This window comes from Eucalyptus grandis, chromosome 5, assembly GCF_016545825.1.
Source record: "Eucalyptus grandis isolate ANBG69807.140 chromosome 5, ASM1654582v1, whole genome shotgun sequence".
NCBI lineage: Eukaryota > Viridiplantae > Streptophyta > Magnoliopsida > Myrtales > Myrtaceae > Eucalyptus > Eucalyptus grandis.
In genome coordinates this window covers 40,680,959-40,698,551 of record NC_052616.1, presented here as the reverse complement: position 1 = coordinate 40,698,551, position 17,593 = coordinate 40,680,959, and the positions used below count along the sequence as shown (strand labels likewise).

Genomic DNA, 17,593 nt, shown 5'->3' with positions numbered 1-17,593 from the left:
TGGGCGGGAGCATTCCCAAAGTTCTAGGTTGCCTAACAAATTTACAATTTATTTTATTCACAGAAAATAGATTGTCGGGCACAATTCCGTCCTCGTTGCTCAATCTCTCTTCTCTAGTTTGGTTTGACATGGCATTTAACCGGATGTTGGGGAGTCTTCCTATAGACTTAGGCTTGACGCTCCCAAATATTCGAGCTTTTAGCATTGCCAATAACCAATTTGAGGGACCAATTCCTCCTTCAATGTCCAATTGGACAAATCTAAAGTCCATTGAATTCGGAAGCAACAAGTTTTCAGGGAAAGTGCCTTCTTTTAGAAATATGCCCAAGCTTTGGGTTTTTTCCATCTATGATAACGAGCTGGGAAGTGGAAATTCTAAAGACTTGAGCTTTGTATGCTCATTTACAAACTACACAGAATTAAAGCACTTCCAAATTGATCAGAACAGACTCGGTGGGGCATTACCCAAATGCATAGGTAATTTCTCGAGCACTCTCAAGTCATTCAACGTTGGCGAGAACCTAATGTTTGGTAAGATTCCTCAAGAAATTGGAAATCTAGTCAACCTAGAAGTGTTAAGTTTGAATGTTAACAAGTTTTCAGGTGGGATCCCCCCAAATATTGGGAATTTACAAAATCTAGTGAAATTGTACTTAGGCAGTAACAACCTAAGAGGGACAATCCCCACTTCTTTAGGAAATCTAACTAAGTTGATCATACTAAGTCTTGGTCTGAACAACTTTCATGGGCAAATTCCCTCACATCTATCGAAGTGCCAATCTCTCCAGGGGACTTGATCTTTCTAGTAACAATCTTAGCGGTTCCATACCCCCACAGCTCATAGGTCTCTCATCGATAACAATCTTTCTGAGCTTGTCTCGTAACCGTCTGAGTGGGGTTCTACCCATAGAAGTAGGGAACTTGAGAACTCTGACTGAGTTGGAAATCTTTGACAATATGTTGGTAGGTGAAATCCCAAATAGTTTAGGGGATTGCACTGGATTGACATTTCTAAGGATGGGGGGAAACTTCTTCAACGGGTCCATTCCTCAATCGATCAGATCCTTAGGAGGCATTGAAGAACTAGATCTTTCACGCAACAATTTGTCGGGTCAGATTCCAGAATTCTTAGTGTTATTTCATTCCTTGAAACTTTTGAATTTGTCTTACAATAGCTTTGAAGGCATGCTACCGCGTGAAGGAGTCTTTAAGAATGCTAGCATGACTTCTATTATTGGGAACGATGCGCTTTGTGGGGGATTGCCGGCATTTCACCTTCCCGAATGCATCTCCAAAAGCTCCAAGAGAAGAAAAATCCATATATTGGTATCGTCGGCTTGTATTATTTTTGGCATCCTTGGAATAACTCTTACTCTAGTTTTTTTGTATCTTTGTTGGTTAAAGAAGAAAGTAAAAGAATCGATTTCAACTTCCATGGAGGATTCATGGCCATACATATCTTATCGCACACTCCTAAAAGCAACCGATGGTTTTTCTTCAATGAATTTGATTGGTGTTGGAAGCTTTGGTTCTGTTTACAAGGGGATAATTGAGGAGAATGGTACAACTGTTGCAGTGAAGGTGCTTCATTTAGTGCATCGTGGTGCTCTAAAGAGCTTCACGGCGGAGTGCGAGGCATTAAAGAATATCAGACATCGAAATCTTCTAAAGATATTGACAATTTGCTCGGGTATTGATTATCAGCAAAATGATTTTAAGGCCTTAGTTTATGAGTACATGGAAAAGGGAAGCCTAGAAAGGTGGCTACACCCAAACCCAACACCATCTCACAGGAACGAACCTGCCCAGAAATTGAATTTCTCTCATAGGATAAATGTTGCTATTGGTGTTGCTTCTGCATTGGATTATCTTCATCACCAGTGCCACATCCCCATTGTTCATTGTGATCTAAAGCCTGGCAATATCCTTTTAGATGCTGACATGGTCGCCCATGTTGGTGACTTTGGATTGGCTAAGTTCCTCCTTGGATCATCCATTGATAATGTAGCTAATCAAATGAGCTCAATGGGCATAAGAGGAACAATTGGTTATGCTCCACCGGGTAATTCTCTCATTTGGACAAAAAAATTTTAATTAATGTAAAAAAAATGTTGATGGGTCACTTTGTGAGTTTGGTAGCTGCATGATACCTCTTATGCCTATTACATTCTGCTTTAGTGATCCGTACTTCAAATTTCACCCCACTATGATCTACATTTGTCACAGAATATGCAATGGGATGTGAGGTTTCAAGAGAAGGTGATATCTATAGTTATGGCATTCTCTTATTGGAGATGTTCACAGGGTTGAGTCCCACCGATGACATATTTAGAGACAATTTGACTATTCATAGTTTTGTGGCTGAAGCTTTACCTGAACGAGTGATGGAAATTACGGATTGCATTCTACTTCAAGAAAGAGAGAATCATTTAAGCACCAGTAGCCATCGGCATTGGCTCTCCGAAAGCGATGGCATTTTTCAAGAGTGCTTGGTTACAGTATATAATATTGGAGTCACTTGCTCCGATGAAATGCCTGGGAGACGGATGAGCATGAGCGGAGCTGCAAATCAGCTGCAAAAGATTAGAGAGAAACTCTTCGCAAGGGGCTTACACGGACAAAAATGAACAACAGGTTTATAACATAAATTTTATTAGAACTTTTCTCTTCTCTCATTGCTATACATTCTGTATTGTTTAGGCAAATGCAAACGTACTGGTAAAACACATAACTGAAGATCGTTCTTTGAAGATGATAGTTGTTATTTTCCACCATTCTTATCTGTACATAATTTAAAGTAGCATGAGGCCTGCAATGTGAACGCACATTCTCGAGTACTGTCAGGTTACTAGAACTCTGTTTTGGTGCTATGAAATCCAAAATAAAACGCCTTGCTTCTTCTTCTTCTTCTTCTTTTATTGTTTCTTGTACGAATTTCAATCGCTTAGCTATTGGATTGATTCAAAGAAAAGCTTGGTTTCTGCAGCTTGACAGGGAAGTACTTGGACGTCTGGAATTGCTCTTGGTTCCTAGATATATGTTTGCTCTGATGGATGAATTAGGATGTGCTGCTTTCGGATTCAGCCTCCTAGTATGCGGCAATCCAAGGAAATGTATCGGTGGTCGGTGCGTGTAGCAAGATTGTTGAAGAATGCTTCAGTATCAGTCTCACTCGATTCCAATAAAATAGCTTGTATGTATTGGGTTTCTTTAGAGGTACAACTTGCAAATGCATATTCTCCAATACTGTTATTTCTGAAGTTTATTGCTTAAATTATCCTTTTTTTAGCATTTCGGGAAAGTTCTTAATCACTTGTTTTTGGCAAGCACTAAGGACGTATGGATGTGACTTTTCGTTGATATATCCAAAGTCCCTTTTGCGATTTTCATTAATCGCATGGATAAGCAACTTTCAAAATTAGAAATTACTGACTACATCAAGAAATTATTGGTCGCCATTATGCTCAAACTTCACCTATATATAAAAAGTGATGATTAACATGGTGAAGTTACTAATTTTAATAGGTGGAAAATTACTTTTCATCGTAAAAAGTTACTGATTCCATGGCGAAAGTAATAGTCACTGATATATATTGTCTATGTCCGTAAGCGGTTTGCAATTTTTTTAGTTTTCAGTAGGTATTGTGACTTCAAAGGTTTGAGGTGTTTGCTTCGTCTTTATCAAGAAAATGAACTTTTCCGATGGTATCAATGTGGTTGTGCAATGTATACAGTTTTCAAAAAGAAGAGGAAAATGCGAATCACCTAATGAAGATGCTATTCACAGAACAAACACCATCTTAATTACTATTAGAATGCAAAATATGTGTCCGTTCAAAGAGTTGCCTACATTTATTCTTCAAAAAGAAAAAAAAAATAGTGCAAGTTACTTCTAAAAATGCGAAAAGGAGCGTTTAATAAAAAATGCTGTTGTGAAAAGAGATGGCTGTCCTTCCAAATATGAAGAACATAGTATTTCAAAAGCACAAGCTATGAGTGCCGGATATTTGTAGTGCCAAAAATTGATACGGACAGATACTTAAGTATTAAAAATTAGGAAAGTGATACTTAAGTGTCAAAATCATAGTAAAATGGATTAGTTAAGTGTTAATGGTGAGAAAATCCGGAGCGTGTCGATTCTTCGGTGATACAAGTGCAAAACAACGTTGTTTTGTATGCTGATGTGACTAGACAGATGTAAAAATGATGTCATTTTATTGTTGATGACGATAAATAATTAATATGAAAATTAATTAAATTAAATTTAAAAATAATTTGAAAAAAAGAGGAAGGAAGGAAGGAAAGAATGAAGAAGATGAATAGTTGGAGGTGACATCGCTGCAGCCTCCTTGTTGACGCCAGGAAGGGCCGGCGACAGTGGGGGAAGTGTCGGCTAGGGCTGCCGGGCTTGGCCAAGGCCGATGACGTGGTGCTACATTTTCAAAAAATAAAAACTAAAAAGAAAAAAATTGCACTATAGTCTTCCCCAATACTTTGCAAAGTACCATTCCCCGCGTTCATCGTCTTCAATCGCTTGGCCAAACTCCTCCGATGGTGCTCGTTGGCGGTTGCCCGACCATTCACGAGGTTTGAAGATGGAGGACAGACAATGAAGCCAAGCTTTGAGCTTGAGCAGCCATGGCGGCTGTGAGCTTCAAAGCTCGACCTTCAAGCTGCTTCAAAACTTGGCCTTGGCTGCCTGCGAATACTCGCGAGCTTCGAAGGTCGTCATACCTCAAGCCAAGATTTGAGCTAGAGTAGTCATGGCAGTCGTGAGCTTTGAAGCTTGGCCATGGCGGCTGGGGACCACCCGCGGATTCGAAGCTTGGCCATGGCAACTGGCGACTACCTGCAAGCTTTGAAGGACTAAATTAGACCCTTAAGTAAGCCAATCTTCTAGCTAGAGCGGTCATGGCGGTTGTGAGTTTCGAAGGTCAAGGTCAGACAAGCCAAGCTTCGAGCTGGAGAGGCCATGGCAGCCGCTCAAGCTTGACATTCTTGAAACTTCGTACTGCTCTTCCTCAAGAGGAAGACCATGGGCGGTGCAATTTTATTTTTCCTTTGTTTAGATCTTTTTTCTTTTTCTAATGTGGCGCTCACGTATGGCCGCATTGGACCCACTTGTCCCTAAAGTTACATTTGATTGTTAAAATTTTAGTTAGGACAGAACTGAAAATAATATAATTTAATTATATTTATCTATTATTTAGTCATTACACTAATAAAATCGGATATATTTACATCATATAATATACATTATTATTAGTATAAATAAAAAAAATTTATAAATAGAAATGGTAAAAATCTTTCATGACAACAGCCTACTTTATTTTTATTTTATTTTATTTTCCTTCTTCTTTTAAATTATTTATTTTTTATTTTTTTTCTCCTTCCATCATTCTCCAATAAAAGTTTATTAAACAATAAACTGTATTAATATATCTAAAATATTAAACAACTAAAATATGAAATAAATATGAGTATATATTTAAATTTATATGTTGAATTTATATTATAAAATAGAATTAATTCAAATATATAAATAAAAAATAAGATTAAATTAAAATAACTAAATTGTTATTTTTTATTATTATTTTGAATTTATTATATTAGAATTCAAATATTAATTATACTAAAATAAAATTTTAATTTTCTTAATTTAAGAAGTTTATTGTTTGAAAAAAATAACTTTCTTATTATAAATTTAGATATCTTATCCATCTTTATCTTACTTTTCTTATGGGATAATTTTATCTGGTTTATATTTCTCTTATATCCGACTTTATCTTATTTTAAGTAAACACTAAATGTAGGAAATGATAAAATTTATCATATTTTGAATTTTATTTCAACCGCCAAACGTAGCCTTAAAAGTTGTCGTGTTGGATTTACATTTTGAATAAAACCGTAACGGAAAATAAATGTCTCTTAATTTTTTTTTGAATCATAAAAAAATGGTAAATGGAAAATAAATTTGTCTCAATGAGAATAATATATGATTTTTGATATCATAAAAAAAACCCCAAACCGGTACCCGCGATAAATGTGCAATAATTTAAAATTTTTTGATTTTTTTCCCTTTCCGTTTTTATCTTAACAGAAAAAAACCAGTTCGAATAATAATAATAAAAAAAAACCTTTTATTTTAGCTGAACAGCACCAAAAAAAAAAAAAGTTCCGGGTTTTCATCCTATCTTATTAATGTCGAAAATCATATATATGTTAAAACAAGCACAGTACCTAGTCCGGCCGTCGACGTCGATCTTGCTCCTCTCCGCCGCGCACCGCCGCCGCAACCGAACGCGCCCGTCGACGGTCAGCCCCCTCAGCGGTCTCACCTCCACCACCAACTTCGACGAGAACCTCCACGAAGGCAAGCTTCCGGGTTATGCTACTTTTGTCCAGGCTTTCTTATCAAGATGCGATGTTCTTTTCGCAACTGCAGGATTTGAGCAAAGCTCAAATGACCCACTATTTTGGTGGTTCCATGTCGCTAGCGACGGTGCAGCTATGGTGTTTAGCGCACTGATGGCGACGGAGTTCATCGCGTTCGACGAGCATCCCTTGCACACCATGTGTTTGATGGAAGTTCCAGGACGAATGGCATTGTGATATCCAATGTAATCCGACCCGACTTACCCAGAGAATCAACTTCTCGATGCATTTCTTCGAGTGTTCTTGCAAGAAATGAGTGCAAAAGCGAACCGCGATAAAAATTTCTTGTCGAGCTTTCGCTGCATTTGCTTTTATTGCTAGATTAGATTGTTTTTCGGGCTGTTTAATGATGAGTGGAAGATGCGTGTGTATCTTGGGAGTTGTGATTGCACCCTCTTCTTGCTTTTCCCTTTTAAGAGATCGGTTAGGCTGAAATATATATTTTTTTTCCTCTTGTCTGCATGATTTTTCTTCTTTCATTGATTGTGAAATCTTGGTAAGTTATATGTGGGAGAAATAAAAATTTTTGTTTGATGCAGATTTACTGTGTTCATGGTGACCGGCACAGTTATTAGATGATTGTTACTTGGCTCATTCATTCTGCTGAAAGCCCAATGTGGATCATCTCTTTGTGAGTGGAGGTCAGCGCATTTTTTCAAATCAAATTTAGTTTTATCAAGTCATATTTGTGATAGGTGATAGGGTAATTGCTGAAACCTGGAAGTCCTCTTGTTCTCTAGGTCTATGTTGATGGCACGAGACCATGTCAACCCATGAAAGAAAAGCTAGCATCAGAGAGTTCTATGGTAATCAAATTCTGACTGCCTTCATTCAAAGTCAAGTTGGCGATCCATTTAAATTAGTTATTTTTGACAATGCTCTGTTCCTGTTGTTGTCAGCGGTAATATATCCATCATTACTGCAGCTTGAAAGAGGTGTGACCGATACTGAAGATAGAAGGCAGAAGACTACGTGCATGGAGAGGTACAAAAGGAGAGAAGAGGAGGAACATAGGCAGTTTGCAGATATAGAATTTGAAAAGGAAGATGAATGTGGAATATGCATGGAAATGAATAGTAAAATTGTGCTGCCAAACTGCAGCCACGTCATGTGCCTCAAATGTTATCGGGAGTGGTACTCTCTCTCTCTCTCTCTCGCGTGTTGATGCACGTGGGCCTGCCTGCATGGGGTCTTGGGAAAGTGTGTCCCTGTTGGTGTATGTATGTGTCGCTTGTGTGTTTGCCAGGGTAAGAAAAACATGTTCAAACCATTATACTTAACTGATCTGATTTATCAGTTTGGTTCTGTTCCAGGAGGCATTTTTGTAAGTCCAGTTCGGTTCTGGACCCCTGCTTGATTCTGATTGGTTTGAAATTTTCCCAAACCAAATCATGCTCAGCATTACGTCTATGTAGGAAATTACTCTTGCATGGTTCATCTGCCTTGCATATACTTGACCGTAGGTAATTGGTTTACCAAAGGTAGAATAACTCAACCCTTTGAGGATTGTGACTGCACATTGGAGGAAGTACGTACCTGAGTAGAGATATTAGAACCTTCTAGTGAAAGACCAGTTGATTGCTGGTGTACATGGTCGGACTAAATAAACTATAGCTTGTTATAAGCAGTGTTTTTCAGGTACTAAATCACTTCCGTGTCCAGTTGTATACCATGCTATATCTGTCTTGTGTCCTTTTCAGTGCATATGTGTGATCAGAAATTTTAGAAGTTTGATGTATGTCCACTAGGATTTGCAGCTTTGCATGGTAGGAAATGTGGGAAAGCTGGTTGACAAAGTGGACGGGGTGCTTTAGAGAATTGGCAATCTGGTGACTTTCTTTATTCAGAGAGCAGTTGCTTTTAAAGATCAATAGTTGTTTGAAAGTGGCAGGCAGTCTTAGAGTGGGGCAATGTCAGCCTTCCTTAGATAGTACTAATCAAGCTTCCCAGAAACTTAGCAGATATTGAGGACTTAGTGGGGGACCCATTTTAACTATTTCTTGTTTCTCCAACCCAGTTACAGATCCTATGAGGTAAGAACAAGTCAGATTCTTGCATATACCATTAGCAGGGACTTTGGGAGTTTTTAGTTGTGCGCACCCATGGATACATACTAGCATGGATCAATAAATCATGTGCAAAGGGAGCTGCATCCTATGAGAGTATTGTGAGCATTTCAATGTAGCCCAGTTGATGATCTTTCGTGTTCGAATTTTTATGTGGGTGGAGGTTGGGACATATGATAAGCTTGGGTTTCTGCTCGCTGGAAAAAAGTGGAGAGAACCATGGTTTTGTTGTCTCTTGCACTTTGTGTGAATTTATATTTATCAATTTGTCTTGTGTGGACACTTAATGCCTGGACTTACAGTTGCGAAATTAAGAATGACGAGACTAATGAGTGACGAGGGATGTGTAGAAGTTATGCAAAATTGGATTTGATTTGAGCAAGCTTTTGTCTGAAATGGTTTTTCCTTTTCAGTAAATACCAATTCCGCCATCACCCTCCATAACCACCTCTATAAATGCATTATTCATGAATTTGGTAGTTCACTTTTCATTCTTCCAATTGCATACACATAAATCTTCTTTCAGCAATAAAGTCAGATTTAAGTCTTCAAAGATATTGCTGGCAATCTCTGATAGTTGATGGGAGTTCAAATTTGCTAATTCCCTATTGAAGTTGAATAACCTTAATGAAGTCACTAGTTCTTGTTAAAGCATTTTTGAAATCTCCTTACAGGTTCTCTCTCTCTGTTTTTCTTTTTTTTTTTTTTGGTCTAAAATCTCCTTACAGGTGTAAGCTACTCTAAAATTAGTTTGTTTTTTTCACCCTCACTGGGTCATGGACGTTTATTAATTATTATAATTGCTACTTGTCATAGAGTTTTTGCATTTGTATTGTAGTTTGGATGGTTAAAATGGAACCTCTGATGAATTATTCGCTATCTGCCAACAATCAACAAGGGGGGTTCATATAAGTTGTCATACAGTACTTCTCGGTTCTCTAATCTTGTTTGATTTTTCACTACAGTCCATTGTCAAGTTAGGTTATCCAGTTATATGATTCATTTGGCCGCGTCATGGAAGAAAGATCAGATGCTAGAACAACTTTGATCTTTTACTCTAGTGTCGCCGTTCTGGTTTTGCTGGGACTATTCCTTAACTGCAGGGTTTGTGTGAAAATTCTCTAACGTGGCCTCATTGTGACATTACAGTCGGACGAGATCGCAGTCCTGCCCGTTCTGTCGGAACAACCTCAAGAGAGTAAACTCGGGCGACCTTTGGATATTCATGGGCAGCAGGACATAGTCGACATGTTCATCGTGACCAGGGAGAATCTTTAGAGGCTCTTCATGTACATAGATAAGTTGCCTCTGGTCGTTCCTGATAATCTCTTGGAAACATATGATTCTCACCTAAGGTGATCAAAGACCGTCGGAACGAAAACCCATCTTTCCAAGCTTGCTCTCCTCCTGCATGTCTCCTTACTTTTTAATCCTTTTTATGAGGGACAATTTGTAGGTTGTTGGTTGGTCCTGCCTATTAATGTCAGAAGAGCCAGCCTCATTTATTGTCGGCTGATGGGTGAAGTTCAGACCAGAGTAGGTGGTTCATTAGAAGTTCTACAAATAATCTGCACTTACCGATTCTCACATCTGTATATATAATTTGTAAAGATTCTTAGTGGGTTAAGTTCTCTCTTTTGGTCTTCAAGAGAGAGAGAGAGAGAGAGAGAGAGAGAGCTTTTACAAGTTCAGCAATCTTGCTGTTTGGCTAGTTCATAAGTGACATCCATTCATGGACCATGAACATTTGGCGCTACGACATGAATGTGGTGATTTCCTCCCGATCAGTTTTACGAAACTGTGATTATAATTGCTTAGTACATGCATAAAATTTGCAATTCATTTACGATTTTTGCAATTGGTGCACTTCGATCAGAATCCGGCCAGAATCCGGCGAGCTATTGGCATTGCGAACATTTGGGCCATTTGGACCTCACGGCATTGCGAATTAAAGTTCTATAATCTAATCAAGACAAGTGAAGTTCCATTGCCAAATATTTAACCAGAACTTCACAGATGCAGGATAGGATATGGTTCAAGGCATTGAAACAATCCTAGATTTTCTGTCTTAATCTGAATCCAACAGCACAAGCCATCACTTTCCCCGTCAGTACATGAAATACTTCTATTGCAGTCCGGCTCAGCGCGAACTCCGGCCCTTGTCCAAACCTTCCTTGGTTCGCTGCTTTGGGGTCATTGTTTGTTGTTTGTCGTGCGCCGTGGTGTGAGTATGCTCGAAAAGACTTTAAGATATGTGAGAGAATCACAGCCCGACCGAAACAAAGGCAATACAGCTAATCTGAGGTCATCGAAACAGCTCCGAATGCGATGAATTTTCACTCCGGCGGAGGCGAAGGGTGTAGGTCTTTACCTCATGAGAAACAGAACACGAGTTGGTACCTTGAAGAAGAGCAGCTGCTGGTCGTGACTGACGATCGGACTGGAGGAATGAGGCCTCAAGGGCAATAACGCTAACCAGGAGCTTTTATTAAAAAGACTGAAAGTCTAATACTAATAAGGACTGGTTTTGGCTTTCAGCATTTGATCAAATGCTGAAATTCATTTTTTTTCCAAAACTACCCTGACCAATTTTCAAAATTTCAATTGTGTCATTCATCAGTTTTTTTTTTTAAAAAAAAAAAAACCCTTAATAAAGGACCAAACCCTTGGCATTATATATATATTCAAAGCCCATTGTAATTTTTTTTTTTTTGCCACACACATGTTCAACTCAAAGTCAATTTCTAAAGAAATTTTAACCAAACATAGTTTACATTTCCCCAAATAGTTTTGACTTTCAGCACATGCATTACACTTAAAAAGCCCATTTACAAAGCTAAACCAAACGGCAATAGGCGAAGGGAGAGAGAACGAGAATCGAATGCTACCACGCGAACAGGGTATTTCTTGAATCTTTACTGGACCTGCGTGGCTAGCATGTCGTGAAATCATGCTTATTGGGCCCGGTTTGGGCCAAGAAAGTCCAAATGGGCTCCGTCGTAAAAGTCAACCATAGATTTTGGGAGTTGACTAGCTCCTCGAGCCTTCCTCAGTTGAATTATTCATTATTGGCCCAAACTTTAGTGTCCCTAAATTAGGTGTGCGGAAGCAATGGAATGAAGAGAATGATGCAGGGTGATGAAACGACGGTGTTTTTGGTCAAAGGTAAATTTTCTCAGTTTTGTCGAAAACATAAACTTTCAACCTATGGATGAATGGCCTAATGAAATGTATTCCAAGCCCTAGTGGAATGCAATGTTCCTAATCCCAAGAAGGGATGCAATGAATGCGAGGTTAAGGGGTGCAATGAATTTTTTTAACCAAGGATTGAATTGTGCTATTGACGACGAATCTAACCCTTGATATACTCTTTTTATTTGTTTATAAAAATGCATGTTTGAGGGTTTATCGAACCCTTGTATTTGGCTTTGGCTTTTTTCGAAAATAACTCTCAACCATTTCCTCAACTAGGCCGGTTGCAGCACACAACCGAAATTACGCCAGACTTGCAAAATGTTTACAAAGACTGATTTCAGAAATTATATCATTACATATATATACATATTTATGTCGCATTTGCATTGATTGCAAAATAAAATAATAACGTAGAGAGAAAATCCGAAAATGGAGTGAAATGATGCAAAAAAGGAAAAAGTTTTCTAATGCGTATGCCAGCATGAATTCAAGACAAATCCCAAACAATATGGGACTCATATTCGGACAAGAATTGACAAGCGAAATAAACGTTAGATAGAAAAATAGATTACTATAACGTCAATACATATTGATATAAATATCCCATAATATCACCACTCGTTCATGTGAATTGTCAATTATGTTCCCACCAATTTTTAATGTTCGGAAGGATGCTAATATATGGTATGCCGACTTGAAAAGTTTTATAGTTTACAAAATAAAACTAAAATACATATTTGCTCACAAAAAAAAAAAAAAAGGTACTTCTGCGATCAAAATTAAATATTTTATCAGAGATTAGCCGATTAGCGATTTCTGAATTTTTTATGCAAAATTGAATCTCTAAACTATGTGCCATTTTTTTTTTCATTTAAAAAAAAACTATGTGCTTTTTTATATGAGTTGGTCCTTCCTTCCAATAATGTATGGACATGTTGGCAAGACTGAATCGTCATAAAATGGGGACGTGACGTCCTATGCGGCATTTTAAAAATAAAATAAAATTAAAAATTGATGAATATTGAAAAAATAAATATTAAAATTGAAAAAGGAAAATTTTAAAATAAGATCAGGCATGACTCTTAGTTTTGACATGGGCGAACCCCGCCCAGGCGTTCGAAAACAACAAAATAAATATTAACAAAAATATAAAAAAGGACATTTGAAAAGTTCATGATCGAATCTCAAATCCAAATTGGGCTTGGATGGTTGATGAACCTCGGTCAGGCGTAACCGGTGGCCACAAGGCCCCGGCGAGGCGATGCTGGAGAGTTTTTTTGGTTAGAAGGCAATGTTAGAGGTTGTCACCTTGACGATTGACGATTGGGTCGTGCGACCCTATGTCCCGCAGCTAAGGTTGCACAATCTAGGCTAGATTTAGCCCTTGCCGGGGTCGAGCGACGCCGAAGATGGAGAGCAATAGCTTGGCACCTCTCGTTGCCGTACCTCCAGCTGCATTCCACATCTTCTCTCTCTCTCTTAAATTGTTTTTTATTCAATCAACACCTGAAAATCACATGTAAGTACAAATTGTAAGAGTTACTAAAAAAATTATATACATATTGCAATTGTGTTAATTCTTTTATGTCGATTAATTGTGTCAATTCGCCTTAATCTTTTTGCGTTTGTGTCAATTTAGTTTATCCAACAAGTTTTAGGTGGCCAATACTTTTGATGTGGACACCGTAGTGCCAACGCTTAATGCTGACAATTTTTCAATAATATTTTAGTTCTTCGAATTTAAATTTATTTTTTCTTTTCTTTTTTTCTCCTTCCTCTAGCTGGTTGTCGCGGGCTAGCGACCAATGGTGAGGACCAGTAAGGCTCAACCTTACTAGCTATTGGCGAGGCTTGGCTTCACCATTGCCGGGTGAGGCCGAGCATCGTTGACGACTAGTTGGAGGAAAGAGGGAAAAAAAAAGAAAAAGAAAATAAATAAAAAATCTGAAAAAAAAAATATTATTAAAAATTGTTCATATTAACGATGGCCGAATGGCATCCATGTCAGCAACCCAAAATTGGCCATATGGACTAAATTGGTAAAAATAAAGGGTTTAGAACTTAATTGATATAATTGCAATATATTTGTGGTTTTTTTTTGGTAATTTTTTCAAAACAAATTTATTCAGTCATTATTGACGTAGTCACTCGGAAGCCTATCAATGTCGGCATTTCTAATTTTATTTTAATGGAAGAACTAATTCGAATAAAAAGCATATGCTTTGAATACTCAATCGCACAAAATGATAATTCAAGGACCTGGTCGTATACTTTGAAAGATTTAGGGATTCACCGCCTTTATCCCCTTCAACGTTGAGCTTTGCTCCTCTTTGTCACCTCCGCCGCAACCGAATGCCCCGTCGGTGGTCTCACCTCCGCCGCCGACTTTGATGGAAACTCCACGAAGGCAAGCTTCTGAATTATCCTACTTATGATGAGGCTTTTCCAACTGTAACATTTGAGCAAGCTGCAATGACTACTATTTCGGTGGTTCTCTGTTGCTATAGACGGTCCAGTTATGGTATTACAAAATGAGTAATCAGAGCACTGCGTTCAACGAACATCCCTTGCACACCATGCGTTTGATGGGAGTTTCAGCACAAATGGCGTTGTGATATTGACTGTAGTCTGATCCAACTGCTCAGAGAATCAACTTCTTGACGCACTTCTCCGAGTGTTCTTATGAAAGGTAACCGCGAAACTGAACCGTTGCATAAAATCTTGTTAAGCTTTCGGTGCGGTTGCTTTTATTACTGGATTAGATTGTTGTTCAGGCCATTTAATGAGGGGTGGAAGATGTAAGTTGTGACTCAATGTGCAATATCGTCCATAAATTTTTAATTTGTCCAATGTGGTCTTTGGACCTTAGCTTAATGTGATGAATAGGTTTATTTCCATTGCAATCGCGATCATGCATATGGAGGTCTAAATTTCACGCCGAAAACTGTGAAAGGAACTGGGGCCTGCACCTTCCAATTTAATGATTTTATGTAGAAGAAGTTTCTGGCTTGTGATGATGATATACAATAAAAATAAGTATGCATCGAGTCTTTTTTAACACCCCCACACACTTTTGGAGGGTTAAGGCACATGATGCTTGAGGATGGAAGTGAGTCAAGTTGCTAGGAAGCTGCTTCATCTCACTGGTAAATTGGTCAAACTCCACTTGGTTCTAAAGCCAAATTTAACTAGGTAGCTCGACTAAATAGCTGAGTTGAGCTTTGATATGAAAATTGTTTACTCGAGCAGGTTGCGGTCCTAATAAAGAAATCGAATTTTCATTTGTACCTGCTATATTTACACGTCTAATAATTCACATGCCATCAATGGCTGCATGAGTTGTTGGGCCATAATATACTTATTTAAGATCTTTTGTGTTCAATTCACAAACACTGTTTCAATTCATCTTATTACTTATTTAAAAAAAAGGATTAATATCACGAAATATTCCAGACTATTATACTTGTGATAATTTACATCCCCTTAGTTTTCGTTAAGTTTACCATTAAATTGTTAAGTTGGATGACATGTGGCAATTAATGGGTGTATTGATTCGAGGTTTTACTCTTTGTTTGTTATATGTATATCGTTTTGGGTTAATTTTTCATAAGTATATCGGTTAGAGTTTTTGGTGATTAAAAAATTAATTTGGGATAAATTTGTTATAAATGTATTGGTTTACAGTTTTTAATGGTATTAACCCTATCTATAAAGACAGCTAAGGCTAAACCAAAAGAGAAAAATCTTGATGGCAGAAAAGTCCCTTCCATAGCATTTCATATTCATTAAATTCCACAATGCCTATTTGCTTCGTGCACACAAGGTAAGATCACCTGGTCCTGGACAAAGAGGTACAAATCCGACAGAGACTAAAAAGAAAAGAAAGAAGAACATCGTATCAGAAGCATCATGGAGTTTTCATTCGATCACTTGGTGAATTCAATCACTCCCAGTGCAGACACAGCTCGGGCAGCGACCTTAAAGCCTGTGAATCCTGCTTCTCTGCACAGGTACTCGAACTGCTTCTCGGTCCTCTCCTTCCCTCCTGGCTGGATCAACATGGCGTTGTCGAGCAGTGACACGTATCGAGACGCCATTGTATCCTCCGGCTCGTCTGGCATTATGAAGTCCATCACGATCACCTTCCCGTTCGCCGGCAACGCCTTGTGACAGTTCTTCAGTAACTTTATGCACGACTCGTCGCTCCAATTGTGGCACGTGCCCTGCCAAATTTGCGGAGTCATATAAAGTTAGGACATGGCTCGCGTTCGAGTAGTATAATTAATGAGAAGGATTCACGAAGCTTGCCTTAATCATGATCGCGTCGCCCTCCGGGACACTCAGGAACATGTCCCCTCCGACGTGCTCCACGCCTGCGCGCCATTTTTACTAATGTAATTGTAGGCCTAATTTGGGAACAATAATGCCTCTAATTTTTGGCAAACATGATTTTGTGGTAAATAATTGGAACCTAAATAAGCGCAACTAAGCCAGGGAAGCATGTGATAATTAATGTACCGGGATAGGAAGGGGCATGTTCGATGACTTGGGCCAAATCGAAGTTGATGCCCTTGATCGAGGGGTACTTTGAGACGATCATGTTAAGTGTCGCGCCTTTTCCGCCACCGACGTCAACTAGAGTCATGATCCCGTCGAACCCGTGGTAGACCTCGAGGATCTTCCTCGTCTGCGTCGTGGAGAGGCCGGCCATCGCGTCGTTGAAGTGCTTGTTCAGGGACGAGTCTTCCTTCATGCACTGGAAAATGGTCTTGCCATGGACCTTTTGGAACAAGTTGCCTCCTCCTCCCAAAATTGCTTCCTTGAATTGGAGCCTGTAATTGCAAAAAAAGGTAAATAAGGTTTTGTTTGATTCAAATTTTATCGCTCCATCTAATTTCCTCTTGTTGGGTGTTAAGATGACAGTGTATCTTGAGCCTGTCCCAGGTAATATCTTTCATATCATATATAGGTCATGTATTCACAGACGAAGGAATTTCCACTCACCAGACGTCAATGGTAGCTTGGTGGAAGGCGAAGAGAGAGAGCGAGCCGACGGAGGTGCCATCCTCATCCCTGACGTAGTACTTCCCGGCCGGCGATATCGCGTACCGCCTCTCCACAGTCCTCCCGCCGTCGAGTGTCTCGGACTTGCACGCAAGGAGCGAGTGGCTCGCGAGGCAACGGAGGACCCGGTCGATGATCTCGGCCGACTCGGGGGTCTGGGCAGGGAGGTGGGCGGCCACCTCAAGAGGCGAGATGTAGGCCCCGGGGCCCGCTCGGGCTATGATCCCGAAGAGGTCGAGCTCGACCGCGGCGTGCAGGATCCTTGGGAAGACTTGAGAGCTAGAGTACAGCAGAGCTTTGAGGCATGGGTCTTCTTCTTCTTCTTCATGGCAGGGTTTCACTTGGTCTTGAGCGGAACTCATTTTTCGCTCTCTATGCTTTTGCGTCAGACAAAGTTTGGATGGGTGCTCGGTTGCTTCCGCGAGGATATACATAAGGCGATGGGCACTTAGGCACTTTTTATAATCAAAGGTGAACATTTAGGTCCCCAAGTGGCCTAAAAAGAAGACTAAACAAACAATGTGTCGGGATAGTCTTGTATGAATTATTGATAGCCTAGTGTAGGAAAGTGGGGCTGCAAATACATGGGATCCACTGCATTTGTTAAACAAATGACTAGGGGTGATTAGGTGGTAGGGTCTAAACCTGGACCTTGTACCTAATCCTGTTATAACCGATTCCTCTTTTTTGGACCATGTACCCGATCCTATTTGTATTGAACCCTGTACCCGACCCACCATGTTTTTTCGGTCCGATTCCAGGGTCAATGGAAACATGTTTTGCAAACTCCCGATATCCTATATGATTTCAAATTTTATATTAATACGCGAGAA

At 39.2% G+C, this 17,593-nt stretch overlaps 2 protein-coding genes and 1 pseudogene across 2 annotated transcripts; 2 read left to right on the top strand and 1 right to left on the bottom strand.

Moving 5' to 3' along the window:
- The first annotated feature begins 1,434 nt into the window (after nucleotides 1-1,434).
- Nucleotides 1,435-2,627, top strand: LOC108959593 (probable LRR receptor-like serine/threonine-protein kinase At3g47570). Its single transcript, XM_018873438.2, has 2 exons — nucleotides 1,435-2,062; nucleotides 2,227-2,627. Exons 1-2 carry the CDS (start codon nucleotides 1,435-1,437, stop codon nucleotides 2,625-2,627), a joined length of 1,029 nt encoding a protein of 342 aa, XP_018728983.2.
- A 3,769-nt stretch (nucleotides 2,628-6,396) lies between these two features.
- Nucleotides 6,397-10,323, top strand: LOC104447138 (annotated as a pseudogene).
- Nucleotides 10,324-15,441: 5,118 nt separating this feature from the next.
- On the bottom strand, nucleotides 15,442-17,169 carry LOC104445297 (isoliquiritigenin 2'-O-methyltransferase). Its single transcript, XM_010059142.3, has 4 exons — nucleotides 16,701-17,169; nucleotides 16,215-16,528; nucleotides 16,005-16,069; nucleotides 15,442-15,919 (listed from the first exon to the last, which is right to left on the bottom strand). The coding sequence occupies exons 1-4, from the start codon at nucleotides 17,120-17,122 to the stop codon at nucleotides 15,623-15,625; spliced, it is 1,098 nt and encodes a 365-aa protein (XP_010057444.2). The 5' UTR covers nucleotides 17,123-17,169; the 3' UTR covers nucleotides 15,442-15,622.
- Between the last annotated feature and the right edge of the window lie 424 nt (nucleotides 17,170-17,593).